This window comes from Garra rufa, chromosome 21 (genome assembly GCF_049309525.1).
Source record: "Garra rufa chromosome 21, GarRuf1.0, whole genome shotgun sequence".
Taxonomy (NCBI): domain Eukaryota; kingdom Metazoa; phylum Chordata; class Actinopteri; order Cypriniformes; family Cyprinidae; genus Garra; species Garra rufa.
The window spans coordinates 8,335,140-8,356,994 of record NC_133381.1 but is presented as its reverse complement, the minus strand read 5'-3'; the positions used below and the strand labels follow the sequence as shown (position 1 = coordinate 8,356,994).

Below are 21,855 nucleotides of genomic sequence, written 5' to 3'. Positions count from 1 at the left end.
CTTATTCATTAGTTTGAACCAAACACTCATAACATCTTAGTTGATAATTCAATATACTTTTTTGACACTTGACAAAACATCCCATGTGTTGGTATGGACCACATCACATTACAGAATTTTAACCCACATACTAAAACACTAAAAAATACTAAAATATAACAAGAATTTGCATAACTGTACTAAAATTTAGTTTATTTCCCTTAAATAAAGGACTATGTGTTCCCATTTGTCACTACCGAAACTGATGATGTTTCGGTCGTGACTGTTATGGTAGTGATCATTTTATGGGATAATACCTGAAAAAAAGTCACTACAGAAACTCCACCAAGTGTTTCGGTAATGACAATTTTAGATACTTTTGAACCTAGCTCAAAGACGCTAATCAGCACATGGTTAGCTAGCACAGTTCTGAACAGTGGTACACATATAAAAACTAAATGTTATGGAATAACTCCCAAAAAAGCAGTAGAAGTAAAAATGGTGTTCGGTAGTGATGTTCCGTAAAGTCACACACAGAGTTTTTAGACTTTTACCATGTAGCTATGAGACAGTGTGACATAAATATTTCCTAAACATAAATGTAGGTGTCAGTTAAAATCAGTCTCAGACAATGGACTAAAACATACACTTTTTCGGTAATGACATGAAAATGCGGGACATATTTTATTACATAGTTTCATAATTTACAAAGGAAATATTAAATATAATTATTAAATATAAATTTGACTTTTTTTTTTTTTTTGAAAATCAAAAAGATATTTTGAAAAACAATGGAATAAAATGCAAAAAAATATATTTTCATAATTTCATAAATTTAAATTTAGGGGTTATGGTTCGGAATAGCCGCCTTTCAATTAAAGGAACCCACTAAATGATGATTTTATATATATTAAGCTTACTGATATTTTAAATATTATTTCAATGGGTTTCAATCGCCCATAAAAGGACATTAGTAAACATCCAAGATTTTAAATCTGAAATGCTTTTACATGTTTTTTTTAAATGTTGTGAGACAATAGTTTGCACCAATTCTGTAGAATGGCCCATATGTTTTAAATATTTGGCCTGTATATTTGATATCTTTTCAACATCAATTGCCCACTTGGTAGTCTTCATCTTATGTTAATGCACATCGCTTCAAACATTTTGTCAAAAATGCTGTTCATTTCTTTTATATTTGTTGCACATTTATCTTTAACACCTTCAAATGTCATTTTTAAAAATGTGACCCTGAACCACAAAACCAGTCTTAAGTAGCACGGGTATATTTGTAGCAATAGCAAAAAAATATTTTCATAATTTCATAAATTAAAATTTAGGGGTTATGGTTCGGAATAGCCACCTTTCAATTAAAGGAACCCACTAAATGATGATTTTATATATATTAAGCTTACTGATATTTTAAATATTATTTCAATGGGTTTCAATCGCCCATAAAAGGACATTAGTAAACATCCAAGATTTTAAATCTGAAATGCTTTTAAATGTTTTTTTTAAATGTTGTGAGACAATAGTTTGCAATAGAATGGCCCATATAGGTGAATATGTTTTAAATATTTGACCTGTATATTTGATATCTTTTCAACATCAATTGCCCACTTGCCCACTTATGTTAATGCACATCGCTTCAAACATTTTGTCAAAAATGCTGTTCATTTCTTTTATATTTGTTGCACATTTAACTTTAACACCTTCAAATGTCATTTTTAAAAATGTGACCCTGAACCACAAAACCAGGTATATTTGTAGCAATAGCAAAAAAAATACATTGTATGGGTCAAAATTATACATTTTTCTTTAAGCCAAAAATCATTAGGATATTAAGCAAAGATCATGTGTCTTGAAGATATTTTGTAAAATTCATACTATGAATATATCAAAACTTAATTTTTGATTAGTAATATACATTACTAAAAACTTCATTTGGACAACTTCAAGGGTGATTTTCTCAATATTTTAATTTTTTAACATTCCAGATTTTCAAATAGTTATATCTCGGCAACTATTGTCCTATCCTAACAAATCATACATCAATTTAAAGCTTATTTATTCAGCTTTCAGCTGATGTACAAATCTTAATTTCAAAAAATTTACCCTTATGACTTTTATGGTCCAGGGTCAAAAATATAAAAAGTGCAGACCATTGAAACTATGTTCAAGATAACATCCTTGGTGAAAGTGTTTGAAATGCATTCACACACTTTTCATGTCTTTAAGAAAAGTAGAAATATAATGAAATTGAGACCAAACAATACATAGTTAAACTAGTTGTATTTTGTTTTTTAAAGGAGATTTTTAAAGTAATAATGATTCAGGGAGGTATTCTGTTTAATAATCGAAGAGGTCAAATAAAACATTTCTACAATGAAACTTGGTAAATATGTTTTTTTTTTTCCCCAACAACTAAAGATGGTGAAAAAATAAACTTGTACATAAATCCTAAAAGCAAATAGACAGCCAGCCACTCTCCCACTGGATAACAATGCAGGGTATTTCATCCCAATACAGTCTGCAGTGGTTGAGGAAGTTTTAAGGAAAAAAAAAAAATTGTTCATAAAATACAATTCCTCTTGTGAATGTATAATCTGATATAACAAGACACACCAATAATATCTGCCATTCTCTCAGACAAGTTCAGCAACATTTATACAGTAAGGTTCTCTGAAGAGCTGGTGAAGAGTGCAATCTGTCAATCAAACTCTAAAAGCGCAGTCAAACAATGCTTCGAATGTACAGTTTCTGCACCGATGAGCAAACGAAAATATTTGGCAATGTACACTGGATAGAGTTGACTGTTGTCTACAGTATAATGTGAGCTACAAAAGATGCAAAAGTAGTTCACTCTTCCATCCTGCAGTAAAACCACACAAGAGATCACATGCGTCGCTCTGGTTTCTACCACACATTTATTTAGTACGAGCAGTCGGGTGAAAACTTCCCTTTATTTCTCCCAATAGCCGAGCTGACATAAGTGAGGATGACAGTAATGGGGTGTTTGCAACTTGCATAGGTCTAACCGGTTTAACCCACCCCCACATCCACCGGATCTCAGCGCTGCCCGGTGTAGGCGCGGAACCAGGACGTGACGGAGGCGGCCGCGGAGGAGATCATGCCCCCTGCGTTGCCAACTGGCTGGGACGCCTGCATGCCGCTCTGGGACAGATCCATAGGCTGGGACGGGATGTCGCAGAAGCGAGGGCTTGGAACCGTCTCCCAGTCTGTGCCCAAGTCTGTTTCTTCATCCGTCACCGCCTCGTCTCCGCTCTCCTCCGCCGGTCCAGCCGCTTCTGGTTCAACAAACTCCATAGAGTCTTCCAAGTCAGCACTCACCTCAAAAGGCCCAGTTCTTGTGAGCAAGAGTGGAAAAGTTTGCAACACATTAGTTTTCCATCAGATGACAAACTAGCAAAAGTTTGGGGTTGGTAAGTATTTTTGTGGGTGTTTTTGAAAGTAACAGTAATATTATGAACTTATATTACAAACAAATATCATACAGAGCCCCAATTTTTTTTTACCAGTAAAAGAAAAATTATGGATTATATATATATATATATATATATATAAATATAATGGGCTATAACATACATAAACAACCAGTCAAAAGTTTTTGAACAGTAAGATTTTTAATGTTTTTTCCTCACCAAGCCTGCATTTGTTTGATCCAAAACTACAGCAAAATCAGTAATACTGTGAAATATTTTTACTAGGGCTGGGACACGATTAATCACGATTAATCGCATCCAAAATAAAAGTTTATGTTAACATACTAAATGTGTGTTTACTGTGTATATTTATTATGTATATATAAATACACACACAAACATGTATATTAAAGAAAACTGAAAATAAAAATTAAATTAAAATAAATAAAATATTTATAATTCTATATATAATCTAAATTAAATACAAATATAACTATCCACACATATAAGTATTTTTTAAAGTCTATACATGTATGTGTGTGTATTTATATATACATAATAAATATACACAGTAAACACACATTTAGTATGTTAACATAAACTTTTATTTTGGATGCGATTAATCACGATTAATCGTGTCCCAGCCCTAATTTTTACTATTTAAAGGAACTGCTTTCTATCTGAATATATTTAAAAATGATATTTATTCCTGTGATCAAAGCTACATTTTCAGCATCATTACTCCAGTCTTTAGTGTCACATGATCATGATCCTTTAGAAATCATTCTAATATACTGATTTGCTATTTATGAAACAGTTTTTATCAGTATTGTTATTATTATTATCAATATTTAAAACTGTTGAGTACATTTTTACAGGATTCTTTGATGTTTTTATCTGACATAAAAAGCTTTTGTAACATTATACACTATACCATTCAAAAGCTTGGAGTCAGTAATTGTCTTTTTTTTTGAGGAAAATAAATAATAGAAATTAATACTTTTATTTAGCAAGGATGCTTAGAATTGATCAAAAGTGAAGGTAAAGACATTTATAATGTTACAAAAGATTTCTATTTTAGATAAATGCTGTTCTTCTGAACTTTCTAAGAAACCTAAAAAAAATTCTACTCGGCTGTTTTCAACAACAATAATAATAAATGTTTTTGAGCAGCAAATCTGAATATTAAAATTATTTCTTAAAGGATCATGTGACACTGAAGACTGGAGTAATGACGCTGAAAATTTAGCTTTTAAATCACAGGAATAAATTACATTTTAAAATGTATTCAAATAGAAAACAGTTATTTTAAATAGGAAAAATATTTCAAAATTGTACTGTTTTTGCTGTACTTTGGATCAAATAAAGGCAGAAAAGACTTCTTTAAAAAACATTAAAAATCTTCCTGTTCAAAAACGTTTGACTGGACAATATAAAAATGAACTGTTTTCACTAAGGAACAAGTAATGTAATTTCTCACCTGCCAAGTTTCTTGTTAGCTGGAGACACCAGAAACATGATATTCCTCAAAGTGTGGTGAGGATGGAGAAGCTCGCTGTCGACATGCTAAAAATCAAGCATAAACATGAGGTATGAGCTCAGAATATGACTCCTCAGATCAGAGTGATCTCAGTTTTGAGAAAAATGTACCTGTGAGAAGCAGAGGTGCAGGATGTTGGTGTTGAGTTTGTTTACGACACGGGTAAATCGGTAACGGGTCAGATTATCACCGCAGAACTCACTTTGGAAAAGACAAAACAGAATACAGGACACGTTTATTTTTATATTATAATAAAATATAGAAAAAAAAATACTAGTTTCAGCTCAAGGCAACATTTATCATTTTTATTTAGTAACGATGTAAAAGTAAATAAATAACAAATAAGACTAAAATTAAAAAAAAAAAAAAATTTGGGTCAAAGACAAAAAATGGTTTAAGCATAAAAACAATAAATGTAATACTGCTTTAAATTGTTGTTTAAAAAAAAAAATATTAAAAAGTTTTCTGTTCAAATTAATTTTAGTTTTTTTGAGCAAAAGATAAATATCATACATTTTTCCCTAATTTACAGAAGACAGCCAATAAAATGTCATTCAGTGTAAGTCTTGTCAGGCATATTTACAACAAAAATCAATTTATGACATTAAAAGATGAACTACTTTCACCCCAAATACTAATTAGTTGTATTTCTGCATTTTTTTTTAATTTGCCACTATCCTAGGCTTTGTCAGTAAGAACTTTTTACTCATTTAAAACACAAAATTTGATATGCTCCCTTGTTCTTTTATATATTTTATTATGTACAAGTCGAAATAAGCATGTTGTTGAATTTTTACATAAATATTATGTTACACTGAATGACAATGTAACATTATTTCAACCAAATTTTGACATTTTATTCTCCAAAAACTTACTTTAAACCTTAAAAGTAGACACTTTACTTACATTTAATGAGCTTTTTATGGACATAAAATCACTTTTGCACATTTTCTTTTTTGGATGTGGACATCTTAACGTCTTTGACCCACATTTAAAAAACACAACAAAGTTACTAAAATGTTAACTAAAATTAAAATAGAAAACACAAAAATAAAAACTAATTTAAAATATAAATAAATACTATAATAGACAATAAAAAAAATATTCAACCTGTTGCACAACTTTTTCGGAAGGTTGACATCCAGAATATGAGACAGGATATTGACGAGCTGTGTGGCATAGCAAAGGGCGGCGCTGATGGTGTGTGCCGGGTTGATGTGGTCCAACTCTGCATGAGAAAATAAATTATTCTGTAAAATTAATTTGTTAAATATTTTCTTTCCTTAAAAAAGGATCTGAAAGCATTAAAACTGAATGCATTGCATTTTAAAAGGATGACAACATATTTAGTTAACTATCACTGAACTGAGACATAACAGTTGGTTGGTTGGTCTGGTTTTAATGCCATTCCAGCTTCTTTGGCTATTTTCGTGATGATTAAAAGACTATGAAAGAGTCATTTAAAAACCTACACTGCCATTCAAAAGTTTGGGAACAGTAAGACTATATTATTGCTAAATGTTATTGCAATTTAAAATAATGATTTCTAATTTACTATACTTTAAAATATAATTTATTTCTGCCATGAAAAGCTGAATTTTTTATCAGCCATTACTCCAGTCTTATTAATGTTGGAAACAGTCAAAATATTTTTTTGGAACCTATGATACTTTTTTCACAATTCTTTGATGAATAAAAGGTTCGAAAGAACAGCATTCATTCAATATAGAAACCTTTTCTAACAATATAAGTCTTTGCTATCACTTGTATAGCAATTTATTAATTTCTTTAAAAAAAAAAAGAAATAAAAATGTACTGATCCCCAAACTTGTAAACGATACTGTATATTGTTAGAAAAGATTTCCATTTTTTCCCCCCGTTTTTTCCATCTAAAAAACATTAAGCAGCACAACTGTTTTCAACATTATTAAAAAATCAGCCTATTAGAATGATTTCAGAAGGATCATGTGACACTGAATACTGGAGTAATGATGCTGAAAATTCAGCTTTGATCACAGAAATAAATTTTATTTTAATGCATATTAAAATAGAAAAACATTATTTGACATCATAATAATATTTCACAATATTACTTTTTTAGGTATTTTTGATCAAGTAAACACAGCCTTGATGAGCAGAAGTTTTAAAAAAAAATCATACTGATCCCAAACTTTTAAACAGCAGTGTATATAAGGTTTAAAGTTTGCTTTGGACTAAAATAGATTTAATATTTGAGACATATAGTAATATCCCATGAGTTCTGTACCTGGCCCCTGATTCCCACTCTTCTCCTCCACCCAGCTGTAATAGGCTGAGCAGTCTCCATTACTAGGGAGTGTGACATGCGGCCCAGTGATACTGAAGCTCGTCTCTCCATTCTGATCGTCCCAGATCCAGCGACCTGAACTGTAGGTGATTCTCCTTGCCTCTGCGAGTTCACTGACGGTGCTGGAGGTCAGAGCAAGGTCATTCTCAGCCTCTGCTGGGTCCCTGCAGGGTAGAAATACTTAAGATGATGTATTATGCTTTATTAATAATAAAGCATACTTATTATTATGCTCATATTCAACCAGCCTAACAAGATTAGTTTATGCTCATTTATCAAAGCCAAGTGAGAGTAAGCTAATTACACAAAGTGTGTCCCTAGAGCAACCAAGTGTTAAGTGTCACAATCAAAGGGTACGTTCATAAACGATTAATCAGTATGATTACGGCAGGCATACCAGGTGGGGAAAAAAACCCCACTACCGTTAAAAAGTTTGGGGTCAGGAAGTTTCTTCCAAGTTTTTGGAAAGAGTCTCTTATGCTCACCAAGGCTGCATTTATTTGAGAAAAAAGCAATATTGTGAAATACTGTTACAATGTAAAACAACCATTTTCTATTTGAATATATAATAAAATGGAACATATTTATATTAATATATCTGAATATGTTATAGATGCATTTCATTCCTGTGATAGCAGCCATTACTCCAATCTTCAGTGTCACATGATCCTTCTGAAGTCATTCTGTTATGCTGACTTTGAAGAAACATTTATTATTATTAATGACGAAAACAGTTGTGATGCTTATTATTTTTGTGGAAACATTTCTCCAGGATTGTTTGATGTACAGAATGTTCAAATTATTTGAAATGTAACTATTTAAAATGCCTTTACTGTCACTTTTCCTCAATTTAATGCATCCTTGATGAATAAAGGTACTTATTTCTCTCCAAAAACAATCTTACTGACCCCAAATTTGTAAACAGTGTATTATTTTGCTGCTGTTTCAAAGATGATTAGAATCACAAGACTGTATAGGAAATAGGCAGCAAAATTATGCTGTCTTACAAGTTTAAATGTTTTCGAACAATAGTTAGTTGACTATTCCAGAACGCATTGCAATGAGGACAGATAAAACATTCATCACATGGACACTACTATGTGTAGTGTGTAGGGACGTAACGATATCAAAATCTCACGACACGATAATATCTTGATGCCATCCATATTTAAAATAAAAAAGACAAATCACGAAAAAAAAAAAAGAAAATTATGTACATTTTAAAGTTAAATTATTCTATCTAATGCACTTTGAGAGCTCTAACCCATGTTCTTAACAAAGAAAACTAAAAGTAAAGTAAAAAAAAAAAAAAAAAAAAAAAGGAAAGAAAAATGAGTGAATTGACTTGTAACTGAACTTTAAAGGGACCTAACCCCTTTTTTTATTTGTGGTATACTGTCTCAGTCTAAATTACATTCACACTTGTGTTTTAGGAAGCCAAACAAATGTGACCATGGACCACAAAACCAGTCATAAGGTAAAATTTTACAAAACTGAGATGTATACATCATATGAAAGCTCAATAAATAAGCTTTCTATTGATGTATGGTTTGTTAGGATAGGACAATATTTGACAGAGATACATCTATTTGAAAATCTGAAATCTAAGGGTGCAAAAAAATCTAAATACTGAGAAAATCACCTTTAAAGTTGTCCACATTAGGTTCTTAACAATGCATTTTACAAATCAAAAATTACATTTTGATATATTTACAGTAGGAATTTTACAAAAAATCTTCATGGAACATGATCTTTACTTAATTTCCTAATGATTTTTGGCATAAAAGAAAAATCAAAAATTTTGACCCATGATATGTATTTTTGGCTATTGCTACAAATATACCTCAGCGACTTAAGACTGGTTTTGTGGTACAGGGTCACAAATTAGAATATTATAATAATAACAACAGTTTTATATTATTATTATTTCTATGACACTAATAGCCATATATTTTAAAACAACTGCACTGTAAAATAAAAGTAAGTTCATAGGTATATTATTTTTGCTTTACACTACAGTGAGAAATTACAATTCTTCTTTCGGAAACAACAGTAGAGCTTTTATTTTGACAAAAGGTTGCATTGCAGAGATAGACAAGACAAGCATTTGAGGTTATAAAGTATACAAATTGTAATTTGTTTTTTAAAAATAACTACTTGTTTCACTAAATAAGACCCTTATTCCTCAGCTAGGATCGAGTAGAGCCCTTTGAAGCTGCATTGAAACAAATAGTTCATAGGTATATTATTTTTGCTGTACACTACAGTGAGAAATTACAATTCTTCTTTCCTAAATTCTACACTTGAAAGAGGTATTTTGAATTTGCACTGCATTAAAGTTACCCATTTAAACCGCTAGCTGTCAGCGGTTTATACTGCACTTTTAAGCTCTTATTTTGACGGTAACAACAGTAGAGCTTTTATTTTGACGGAAAGTTCCAGCTTCGGTAAAAACAGGCTTACAAAAACAGGAAATGCTAAAAAATTATCTGCTGCAAAAATAAAGCATAACTGGTGGCCATCACGTTTCTAAACACGCGCTAAACTCACAGCACATGCAATACACTGTGAACAGCCGTTCTGAGGCACAGAAAACACTGGATCTCGAGCTGATTGCCTGAACGAAGAGTGTGTTTTGCTTTGAAATGCAGCGAAAACATGACTTGATGAAGGGATTAAGCCATATTGGCTTTCGGTTTTAGTTAGTTTGACACATACTGTGCCAAAGCATAATGGCCTAAAACACAACTTTAAAGACCTTTTATGTTGGAATAAGAAGTTTAAATATATTTGACAAACTACACTTTTTGCCCAGAAGACCTATCGTTTCATATCATCATGTGACAACGATGTGTTAACATGTATATTTTTTATTGTTCATTAGAATATGTTTATGCTCATTTTATCTTCTCTGACCTGCTGCCCTGCTTCTCCTCCTGGATGTTGAAGATGTGACTGGTGAGCTCCAGGATGTGCTCTCTTCGCACTTCAGCCAGGACCTCCAGCCTCCCATGCAGCTCTTTTGATCTCTTCTCCAAAAGCTCGCCCAGACGTTGGTTATGACGCTTAATTTTGTCCCTCTTTTCCTGGTGCCGGCTGGCTCTGCGCTGCAGTCGCTGCCCTTCCTCCTGGGAACGCAGTAACAGCTCCTTGCCTAAGGTGAAGAAAATGAAACAGCCTTGACATCAAGCGACAGAATGCCATTTTTATTTTTTGTCCTAGCCTAACCAAGAAAGAACTGACAGAGTACCTCAATGTGATTTATGAATGTTTACACACTTTTCTCATGGGAGAGAGCTCTTTTTTGTCGTGATACTCACCACTCTTCACTTCTTCATTGCCAGTGCAGATGGCCTCCTTCAGTTGCTGGATTTTCATCTTGCATGACATGATTTTCCACCTCTGTGTTAAACAAAATGCACAACCATGCTTACATTTTTCTCATATTTTAAAGAATTACTCCACTTTCAGAATAAAAATTTCCTGATCATTTACCCACCCCCATGTCATCCAAGATATTCATGTCTTTCTTTCTTCAGTGTCAAAGAAATACATTTTTTGAGAAAAACATTCCAGGTTTTTTCTCCATGTAATGGACTTCAACGGTGCTAAATGGATTATAGGTTAAAAATGCAGTTTCATTGCAGCTTAAAAGGGCTCTAAACAATCCCAGCCGAGGAATAACGGTCTTATCCAGCGAAACGATCAATAATTTTCTAAAAAAATAATAATATTTATATACTTTTTAACCACAAATGCTCATCTTGTCTAGCTCTGTGATGCACATGCATATTCTGTGCACTCCGGTTCAAGATAAAAACTCCCATTTTCTCTTCCAACTTCAAAATCATTCCACATCGCCGTTTTACCTTTTCTTGTAAAGGGTTTTTGACCCTCCTTGCATGTTCACTTATTTTGATAATCGATTAGTTGGTTGATTATTTTTTCGATTCATCGACTTAAATCACAATTTTTTTAATTTATTGACAAAAATCACAATATTCCACATCCTGCCCAATGTCCTTCAAACAAACTGAATGTTATGAAAACAGTGCTTAATTTATTAGACCACCGGTCGTAATAAAGAGAAAAGACAAATATCTGAAGAAAAACGCTTTTTTTCCCATAGATAACCACAATAATTAGCATTTAGAAGCATTAGAAATAGCCCACTGTTACTAAAAAGCTTTCTGCATATTGCATATTGGAGGACTAACCAATACAGAAAGCTAAAAAATGATTTTAGTAATCACCAATACTGTTAGTTTGGAGCAGCAGTGGCACAAACCTTACATAAATGTGACCCTGGACCACAAAACCAGTCTTAAGTCGCTGGGGTATATTTGTAGCAATAGCCAAAATTACATTGTATGGGTCAAAATTATTGATTTTTCTTTTATGTCAAAAATCATTTTTCTCAGTATTTTGATTTTTTTGCACCCTCAGATTCCTGATTTTCAAATAGTTGTATCTCGGCCAAATATTGTCCTATCCTAACAAACTATACATCAATAGAAAAATTATTTATTGAGCTTTCATATGATGTATACATCTCAGTTTTGTAAAATTTTACCTTATGACTGGTTTTGTGGTCCAGGGTCACAAATTTGTTTTATTAAATTTGTTAAGCACTGTATAAAGTGAACAAAGTTTAAATCTCTACATTAAAAATTAAAAGAATAGCCTAATACAGATAATAAAGACGAACTCAGTGTTAACCAACAGGTGAGATGAATGTTCTGCAGGAACACCGTTCACTTTGCTCAAAGTCACGTTTACTGGCATTTCTTTATATAAAAGGCGGCTATTAAGCATCTGATGTTTATATATCAGATAATTACACCCTGTTATCCCTTTACAGTTCCTACTCTCATAAATATGTACACTACATGTTGTCTTTTAAACCTAAATTTAACATTCAACGACATATTTCAGCACAATGAATGTTTTTGCATAAACATTAATTGTCTCCCTCTCTGTGCTCCGGCTGTCTGACATGCTCATTCAGTAAAGATTTAAACTTAACACAGACTGTCAGAATGGACTTTTATGCAAAAATGGAAATGCTCATGTGAATTTGTGACATTTACAGATAAGGATATGAGCGTAAACTGAAAGTTTTCATTCTGATGATGCAAATGAATCTGTCAAAGCACTTCACAGTAGCTTAAAGTTGAAAATCAAGAATTCTCGTGTTTTGGGCAGCTTGGATCACGTAACTCTCCTGCAGCATCATATTCTGTTTCCTCCACTATTTTTAGATGCATTTTGTCCATAGAAATGCGTCATTCAGTGCTATAATTTGACATGACCCTCTGAAGTTGTACGTGCACTGTGGGCGGACCCGTTTAATCAATAATGAGAATCGTTGTCGATGATTTTCATTATCGATTTTATCGATTAGTTGTTGCAGCCCTAAACCAGAGTGCACAGAGTACGCATTCGCATTGCAGAGCTAGACAAGACCAGCATTTGAGGTTATAAAGTATACAAATTGTTTTGGTTTTTTTTTGTTTAGAAAATAACCACTTGTTTCACTAAATAAGACCCTTATTCTTTGGCTGGGATCGAGTAGAGCCCTTTGAAGCTGCATTTAAACTGTAGTTTGAGCAACAATGAAGTCCACTATATGGTGAAAAATCCTGTAATCTATTCCTCAAAAAACGTAATTTTTCTGCCACCGAAGAAAGAAAGACATGAAGATCTTGGATGACATGGGGGTGAGTAAATAATCAGGACATTTTTATGTTACAAGTGGAGTAATCCTTTAACTTTAAATTCAAACAGAACAAAATATGCACAAAAATACTTACAAGCTGGTCTGCCTGGACCTTCTTGTCCATGGCTTTGATGACGCTGAAACAAAACCAAAAAATTAAGTCTGTGTATCATCTATACATAATGTAGAACTGTACATCACACAAGGCTAATATAATACCTCTGTTGAAGATTTTCCTTTTCATTTTTCAGCTTTTGAAGTCTTTCAAGCTTTTCTGAATACCTGTTGGCAGAAAAACAACAGTGAGCAATACACAGTTGCTAAATATCTATATATATTGCTTACTCTTGTTCTATAAATAATAGTTAATCATGATACTGTAATATATATATAATAGTTAATAATCAAACTGTCACACTTGGCAACATGACTCAGCTAAAGATAACATGATTAACACATTGGCATGTCAAAAGCTGCCTCAAACTTTCCAAACAAAACATAAGTCAGTCATGACAACACTTTTAAACAAAGATTTAAAACCCACTTAAATAACAAAGTCATTTACATCTGACAAAAAAAGAACTAGAACGCAGAAACGTAAACGCCTTTGTTGTCTGACAGTTTGTTTACAAAGTAAGCATTTAGCGCGATAGCATGCTAGGGCCATGAATTTGCAAAATTCTATCTAGTTTGTTCACAAAACGGATATAAACGTTCAAAACACTTAAAGTCAACTGGTAACGTGTGCTTAAATAAAATAGACAGATGTGAAACAGCTGAATTAAACTGAAAACTGTTAGCATGCTAGCTTGAGCTGTGATAGCATACAATAAAAAAAACCAAAATAAAACACACCTCTCTGGATTTCTCCCGTCAAAATACACAAAATCGCCATTCTGAATGCAACGGGCGCAGGTCAGTCTGCGTCTGGCCGTGTTGCAGAGCGGACATCTCTCCACGGCCACAAACAGCCCCTCTGCATCATCCAGAGCCTCTACCATGACCGCGGTAGCAGCGCTCACGCACGCCGGTTGAAGGTGCTGCTGAGGCGGCTGGGGCCGAACGGGCGCCCCGGTCTCTGATGCAGACTCTGGATGATCTTCACCAGGCCCCAAAGCCCGGGGTTCGCCTGACAAGGGACAAGCCATGATGATACAGGCTCTATAAAGAATAGAAGCCCCCTAGAAACGGTCACCGTGAGATTTACATGATCTGTGGCTGGAAATATGAAAATATAACCAGTAGTTCTGGTCCTAAGGTTTTTATTACCAGCTGAGTGCAACGGCTGTCTGCCTTACGCACCATGTGACGTATGTTGTTTGTGTATGTTGTGTCACGTGTGCGGTGGTAGGGTCTCTTACAAAAAATGACCATGGTAAGCACAGGTGAATCTAAAATAACATTGTAATACAATATATTTTGCTACTGTACAATCAAAATAAGATGGGTTCCCTTCGTTTGGTCTAAGTTTTCAGAATTTTTGACATATATACGGCATAAATATAGTACAATTATAAAATCAGTAAAAAAAACTGATGTAAAGAAAGATTATTGGAGTACATTTCACAAGATGCATGTATACACTACCAGTCAAAGGTTTTAGAGTCAAAAGTCTCTTCTGCTCACAAAGCCTGCATTTATTTATTCTAAAGTAAAGCAAAAACAGTAAAATTTTGTAATATTTTTACAATTTTAAATAATTGCTTTCTATTTGAATATATTTTAAAATGTAATTTAACTTTTCAGCATCATTACTCCAGTCACATGATCCTTCAGAAGTCATTCTAATATTGATTTGCTGCTCAAAAAAACATTATATTGAAAACAGCAGAGTAATATTCTTTCAGGTTTATTTGACGAATAGAAAGTTCAGAAGAACAGCATTTATCTGAAATAGAAATCTTTTTTTAACATTATAAATGTCTTTTGCTCAATTTAAAGCATTCTTGCTAAATAAAAGTATTAATTTCTAGAATTTACATAAAAAAAAATTATACTGACTCCAAGCTTTTAAAAGGTACATTGTAAAATGTTACAAAAGCATTTTGTTTTAGATATATCTTTGGATCAAGAATCCTGAAAAATAAGCTGTACTCAACTGTTTTAAATATTATTAATAATAATAATAATAATAAATGTTTCTGAAAGATTTTGAAAATGAAAGTTTGAAAATGTAAATGTAGCTTTAATCACAGGAATAAATTATATTTTAGAATATATTCTAATAAAAAGCAGTTATTTTAAATGCTAAAAAAATATTTCACAATATTACTGCTTTTGCTGTATTTTGGATCAAATAAATGCAGGGTTGATGAGCAGAAGAAAATTCTTTAAAAAAACATTAAAAATCTTACTGTTCAAACACTTTTGACCGGTAGTGTATATAAAGTAAATAAAACATTTAATTTCACTGGTTCTGCAAAAGAGAAGTCTTCAAAGTTTATTTACCTGCAACAGCAAGTAGCAGTTCAACATGCACAAAAGGGACAAAACATAGTCGTAACCTAAGTGTTAGAGAGCCCACATAAGGCAAAGCTGAGTATTTTAACAAAACATTTACTTTTCACAGTACGTTTTGGTATGCTCTGTTATTTCAGCAACCCTAACTAATGTAGACAATACATAAAGAAAACGTAAAGACATTAAACAAAGTGCAATAACAAAAGTTTAGATTAAATTATTACATTCAAACCTTTCAAGTTCCCCTCATATATGGATACGAGGAACATCATTATAGAAAAACATTCAGATGTAAGCATAAGTGAAGCATTTCTACTGCTTTCTAAACCCTTTCAGGATGGGGTAAATATTTTCAAAGGCTTCATAGATCTCTGACCGCTCTTTTGCACCTAAAAATCATAATAACATGAAGAGAATGAGTTTTCCGAAACAATTTCAATGCATTTTAAATACATTTTTGAAATTGGACTTGGAATAGTTCCCCAAAAATAAAAATTTGCTTATGACTTGAAGAGTTGTTTCTCACCAGCATGCAATTTTTCACTTTAAAATATGCCATTGATGGATAGTAGTTTTGTGGATTATTGTGATGTTTTTATCAGCTGTTTGGACTCTAATTCTGACGGCACCCATTCACTGCAGAGGTTCCATTGGCGCACAAGTGACCAATGACGAAACAAACTCTTGGATGGTCTGAGGCTAATTTTAATTTCTGGTTGAATTATTCCTTTAAGATTCGAATATGTGAGATTAGACTAGTAAATAAGACTATAAATCAACTACACCTGTGAGCACAACCTTTCCAGACACGAAAATCAGCAGCACAATACGTGGCTTCACCATGCGATATATCAATCCGGGAAACAACTCTGGCTCATAGCTGGAGGGGTAAAACGGTTGACAGACGTGGTTAAAGACAGATGTTACAAGGTCACTTATATTGTGGGTCAGTAACCTTCAGACTCATTTATGAGGGACAGACGCCAGTTCAGACCTGCTGAACTGCTGGTGAGTGAGGACCAGGCCTTCTAAGCGTATAGGAAAGCAGACGTCACAACTTCCAACCATGTTTTGGATTTTGAAGTCAAGGAATTTGGCAGGGAAACCAAGTTTCTGTACCACCCGTGCATATTTCCGCGCAGCAAGGCGAGATTGCTCCTCACTGCTTGGAAAGATAAACAAAGGACAAGGCAAATATAGGGTAAAAGAGACTATTTCTGAGCTACGTTTATCTATTTTACAGTTGTGATCCCCTAATGCATTATAGTTAGAGTTCTGAATATATATTATGCATACCTCTTGGCCCCAGTGCAGACCATTTTTCCAGAGCTGAATATGAGAGCAGTAGTTCTTGGCTCACGGATCCTCATTATAACAGCAGCAAAACGCTACACATAAGCAAAGTTTGAAGTTATGCTACTAAAAGACTGAAAAATTAATAAAAAGGATTAAAACTCAAAAATGGAAATTATGTCATTACTCATCCTCATTTAAACAGAATACAGAATAAACAATGACAGAATTACAAGAACTGTTCTTGGACAGTAAGATTTTTAATGTTTTTTGAAGAAGTCTTTTCTGCTTACCAAGCCTGCATATATTTGATCCAAAGTACAGTGAAGACAGTCAAATTTTGAAATATTTTTACTATTTAAAATAACCGTTTTCTATTTGAATATATTTTAAAATGTAATTTATTCCTGTGATTTCAAAGCTGAATTTTTTGCATCATTACTCCAGTCACATGATGCTTCAGAAATCATTCTAATATTCTGGTTTGCTGCTCAAAAACATTTATTATTATGTTGAAAACAGTTACGTAGAATTTTTTCAGGGTTCTTTGATGAATAGAAAGGTCTGAAAAACTCAAACTCACTTTTGACCAATTTAAAGCATCCTTGCCAAATAAAAGCATTTCCCAATAAATAAATTAATTAATTAATTATACTGACACTAAGCTTTTGAATGGTAAATTGTGTAATATTACGAAAGCTTTTTATTTCAGATAAATGCTGATCTTTGGATATTTCTATTCATCAAAGAATCCTGAACAAAATGTACTCAACTGTTTTAAATATTAATAATAATAATAATAAAAAGGTTTCTTTTTTGAGCTGCAAATCAGCACATTAGAATGATTTCTAAAGGATCATGTGACACTGAAGACTGGAGTAATAATGATGAAAATTTAGCTTTGAAATCACAGGAATAAATTTTATTTCAATATACATTCAAATAGAAAACAGTTATTTTAAATAGGAAAAATCGAAATCTTATGGTTTTTGCTGTACTTTGGATAAAATAAATGCAGGTTTGGTGAGCAGAAAAGAAGCCTTTAGAAACATTAAAAATCTTACTGCTATTGACTGGTAGTGTACATTAATGTGTTTTGTCTATGATTTACCACAATCGTATAAAGTGTTGCATATATAAACTACAGTAGAAAAGTACCTTTGGGTTGTATTCAGCATTTCGAGCTTGAAGTGCAATGGATTTGAGATCCAGAGGGCAAGCGAGATTCACTGTTGACACAATATTCCTGTGTATGATCAAAAACAGGTTTGGAAATATACATGGTAACCAGATGCATTACTCACTAAAAAATTAGGATCCAAAGGCTAACTTATTGCAGACATTTGGTTTGGTTCAGTTATGGAGTTCAAGCATTTTACAGCCTTTCACAATCTTAAAAATAAAGTTTCTAAAAGGCGATTTTTACAGCGATGACAGAAAAACAATTAAGTTCATAAAAGAACAATTTATTCATAGTGTTAAAATGTTTTAATTATCTAAAGAACCTTTTGTGGAATTGAAAGATTCCAGAGATGTTAAAAGGTACTTAATGGAAACCAACAGAGTGTTTTCAGGACGCGTTATCAATCGGCCATATTGGCAGCACTGAATGTAAACAATGCCACTGAACTTAATGAAACTCACATATTTTGCTGATTATTGCTGCTGAAAATAATCAATTACTGTCATGTTTTGGGCTCGGTTAGACCGGGAAAAACATTTGGAGTACTACAGACTGCCAAAAGTTATAACAAATCAAGAAGAAGGGTGGAAAAGACTGTCTGAGGAACAAAAGGCGTTTATGGTTGGCCAAACTCAACTAGGATTTCCAGGGCAAGAATCTTGACAACATTTGTGTTTGTTCTTATCATTAACGGTCAGATAGGTTATTAGACTAATATCTTAAAACTGCTTGTACGTATCTTTACCACCTGTTAACTTTAGTTTGTCAAAACATTGTGCCCTTTCCTGCTTACTAAGTTCTTCTCTATATGATTTAGCAGCTCACACACATTTTGTCCATGGTTTAGACGGCATAAATTAGCAGAACAACGCATTCAGTAGTACATTAACCGTGCAATCTATGCTGTTGTTTACATCCAAGTATCGCCAATATGGCCATGCATCCGGGTAACTGACCAAACCGTGGAGCAAGTGCAAACCCTCTATAAAGAACCTTTAAATAAATAAAGTTTTAGGCCTATATGACTCCATAAGATGTTAAAAGGAATCCCGGATACACATTCTTCAATTTGTTTCTGTAAAATGCCTTACTGTAATTGTGGGATGATGCCTGAACTCTCTGCCACTGGGGTCATGGGGGTCATAGGGGTCATGGGAGTCATCGGGAGATTGAACTGCGAGGCATTTTGGGCAGAATGGCTGGTGTCAGTATCTGCCTCTGTCGACTCTCTCGGAGGACAGTCGGTGTAAATGCCGCTGTCCTCGTTCCTGCTGACATTCTCAGCCTGTGAGGGCTCATCCTGAGTGCTCAGTTCATCAGGTAAGAAGCTCAGGTCCAAGTCTTCGGTGAGATCTTTCCCTTGAGAGGCTAAAGAGGACAGGAAAGAGGAATCCTGGAGCTGTGGAGCTGGACCCTGTAGGCCCAGATCCCCCTCAAAGATGTAATCAGATGAACTCTTAGGAGGAAAAAATGTGATAAATATATTAAAGGCTTCAATTAATTCAATACAGATTTTTTAAAAGAAGTCTCTTCTGCTCACTAAGCCTGCATTTATTTGATCCAACGTACAGCAGTAATATTGTGAAATATTTTTACTATTTAAAGCTACTGCTTTCTATTGGAATATATTTTAAAATGTAATTTATTCCTGTGATCAAAGCTACATTTTCAGTATCATTAGTCTTCAGTGTCACATGATCCCTCAGAAATCATTTTAAAATGCTGATTTGCTATTCAAGAAACATTTTTTTTATTATCAATATTTAAAACAGTTGAGTACATTTTTTTTCAGAATTCTTTGATGAATAGAAAGACCTAATGATCAGCATTTATCTGAAATAAAAAGCTTTTGTAACATTATACACTATACCATGCAAAAGCTTGGAGTCAGTGTAATTTCAAAAGTTTACTGAAAAAAGTACAAAACCAGTCATAAGGGTCAATTCTTTTTAAAACAGGGATTTATACATCATCTGAAAGCTGAATAAATACATTTCCATTGATGTATGGTTTGTTGGGATAGGACAATATTTGGCCAAAAAACAACTGTTTAAAAAGCTGAAATATGAGGGTGCAGAAAAATCGAAATATTGAGAAAATCGCCTTTAAAGTTGTCCAAATGAAGTTCTTAGTGATGCATATTACTGATTAAAAAATTAAGTTAGGATTTATTTACGGTGGGAATTTTACAAAATATCTTCATGGAACATGGTCTTTACGTAATATCTTAATAATTTTTGGCATAAAAGAGAAATCGATAATTTTAACCCATATAATGTATTGTTGGCTATTGCTACAAATATACCCATGCTACTTAAGACTGGTTTTGTGGTCCAGGGTCACATATATAATGATAATAAATAAATGCTTTTTAAGCAGCAAATCAGAATATTAGAATGATTTCTGAAGGATCATGTGACTGGAGAAATTATTCTAACAATTCAGCTTTGAAATCACAGAAATAAATTACATTTTAAAATATATTCAAATAGAAAACAGTTATGTTAAATAGTAAAAATATTTCAAGATTGTACTGTTTTTGCTGTACTTTGGATCAAATAAATGCATGCTGAGTGAGAAGAATGGATAAATAAAATTCATTTTAAATGCATTACTAACATTTTAAAGTGCACACAATATTTTAGTCGGTTTTTTTTATTTTTAAATATTTTATTAGTCTACTTTTTTATTTCTGTTGTAAAGTTTTAGATGTATGTATTCCTGCATTTATTTATTTAATATTTCCTCTAAAATATGTTGACATTCGTATTTAATTATTACATTTCTGTTATAAGAACATGTGTAGACTTGAGTGCATCTCAAGAGGATCGATCAGTATGTTTTCAGCTAAAAAAAAGACTTCAGCTTCAGCATTTCAGCAACTTACAGCAATAGTCTGGTCAAAATAATTTTCGAGAGCTCCCTCCTCATCCATGTTCTTTAAGGTCCATTGGAAGAAATCAGATTTACAAAAAAACGAGAAAAGTTCCCGTCTCAATAGTAGTGCTCTACCTGAGGATGTGATCTAATTAGCGTCAAGTGTGAAGCTACTCACAGAGGCGTGACAAATCATGTCATCAAAACTAAGGAGTTAGGTCTCTTTATTAGGCTCAAATAAAATATACTCATAATAAAACAACAATATATATTATTTGCATTATTGCGTTAACAAAATAACACAACTTTAGTTAAAAAATAAAATAAAAATCTGTAGTAGTGCAGTCTCCGGCCACTAGAGAGAGACAGACACTACGCTGTTAACAGTCAGATTTGCGCATGAGCGGAAGACAAACGTCATAATATTAACAACTGTTAAACATGTGAGGTGTGCATGTAAGCTGTCACTAATCATTTCCAAACATTAATAGTTAATTGTAAAGTATGAATAGGTTGGCGTGCATGAGAAGAAAATGTTTTATGAGTATTTTAAGCTGACGGAGGCTTGTGAAAAATAAACAGTCAGGATTAGTTTTATAGAAACATGTCGATAGTGATATGGATGCAGTTAAAGAATGCTTGAGAAATTTTCCTAAAGAAGCTCGGGGTGAGTTCACTTACTGTCTATTGATATCTCAGCACTAACATAATCATATAATCATATGCCGATAATAAACAGAAAGATATATAGATAATTTACATGCAATAGAATATTCAGACTCTATCTATCTATCTATCTATCTATCTATCTATCTATCTATCTATCTATCTATCTATCTATCTATCTATCTATCGTTTTTATGTTAAATTATATATTTTGGTGCAATAGAAAAAAAATGTCTACCTCACCAATATGTCATTAAACATAAAAAATAATAAATGTATCAAATCTGAGGTCATGTCTTACCTCAAAAAAAAAAAAAAAAAAAAAAAAAATATATATATATATAATGAAAATTACACTTACACTACCAG

General features: G+C 32.8%; 2 protein-coding genes across 2 annotated transcripts; both read right to left on the bottom strand.

Annotated features, from left to right (window-relative positions):
• Positions 1–2,254: 2,254 nt before the first annotated feature.
• On the bottom strand, positions 2,255–14,240 carry LOC141295876 (beclin 1-associated autophagy-related key regulator-like). Its single transcript, XM_073827155.1, has 10 exons — positions 13,863–14,240; positions 13,227–13,289; positions 13,102–13,144; positions 10,609–10,690; positions 10,205–10,442; positions 7,229–7,452; positions 6,073–6,190; positions 5,073–5,163; positions 4,903–4,988; positions 2,255–3,346 (listed from the first exon to the last, which is right to left on the bottom strand). The coding sequence occupies exons 1-10, from the start codon at positions 14,153–14,155 to the stop codon at positions 3,049–3,051; spliced, it is 1,536 nt and encodes a 511-aa protein (XP_073683256.1). The 5' UTR covers positions 14,156–14,240; the 3' UTR covers positions 2,255–3,048.
• A 1,539-nt stretch (positions 14,241–15,779) lies between these two features.
• LOC141295889 (TATA box-binding protein-like 2) lies at positions 15,780–20,878 on the bottom strand. Its single transcript, XM_073827171.1, has 7 exons — positions 20,831–20,878; positions 19,035–19,399; positions 17,919–18,006; positions 16,764–16,855; positions 16,462–16,629; positions 16,253–16,347; positions 15,780–15,856 (listed from the first exon to the last, which is right to left on the bottom strand). Exons 1-7 carry the CDS (start codon positions 20,876–20,878, stop codon positions 15,780–15,782), a joined length of 933 nt encoding a protein of 310 aa, XP_073683272.1.
• Positions 20,879–21,855: the final 977 nt, after the last annotated feature.

Bases quoted from the DNA above. Each gene is read 5' to 3' on its own strand.
- LOC141295876 (XM_073827155.1), bottom strand. From the start codon at position 14,155: ATGGCTTGTCCCTTGTCAGGCGAACCCCGGGCTTTGGGGCCTGGTGAA. The intron at 10,691-13,101 runs GTAAGTATTTTT...TGTTTAACACAG, and splicing joins AGGTCCAGGCAGACCAGCTT to AGGTGGAAAATCATGTCATG. The intron at 3,347-4,902 runs GTGAGAAATTAC...CTTGCTCACAAG, and splicing joins GCTAACAAGAAACTTGGCAG to AACTGGGCCTTTTGAGGTGA.
- LOC141295889 (XM_073827171.1), bottom strand. From the start codon at position 20,878: ATGGATGAGGAGGGAGCTCTCGAAAATTATTTTGACCAGACTATTGCT. The intron at 19,400-20,830 runs GTAAGTTGCTGA...TTTCCTCCTAAG, and splicing joins ATTTTGACCAGACTATTGCT to AGTTCATCTGATTACATCTT. The intron at 16,856-17,918 runs GTACTTTTCTAC...GCTTATGTGTAG, and splicing joins ATGCTGAATACAACCCAAAG to CGTTTTGCTGCTGTTATAAT.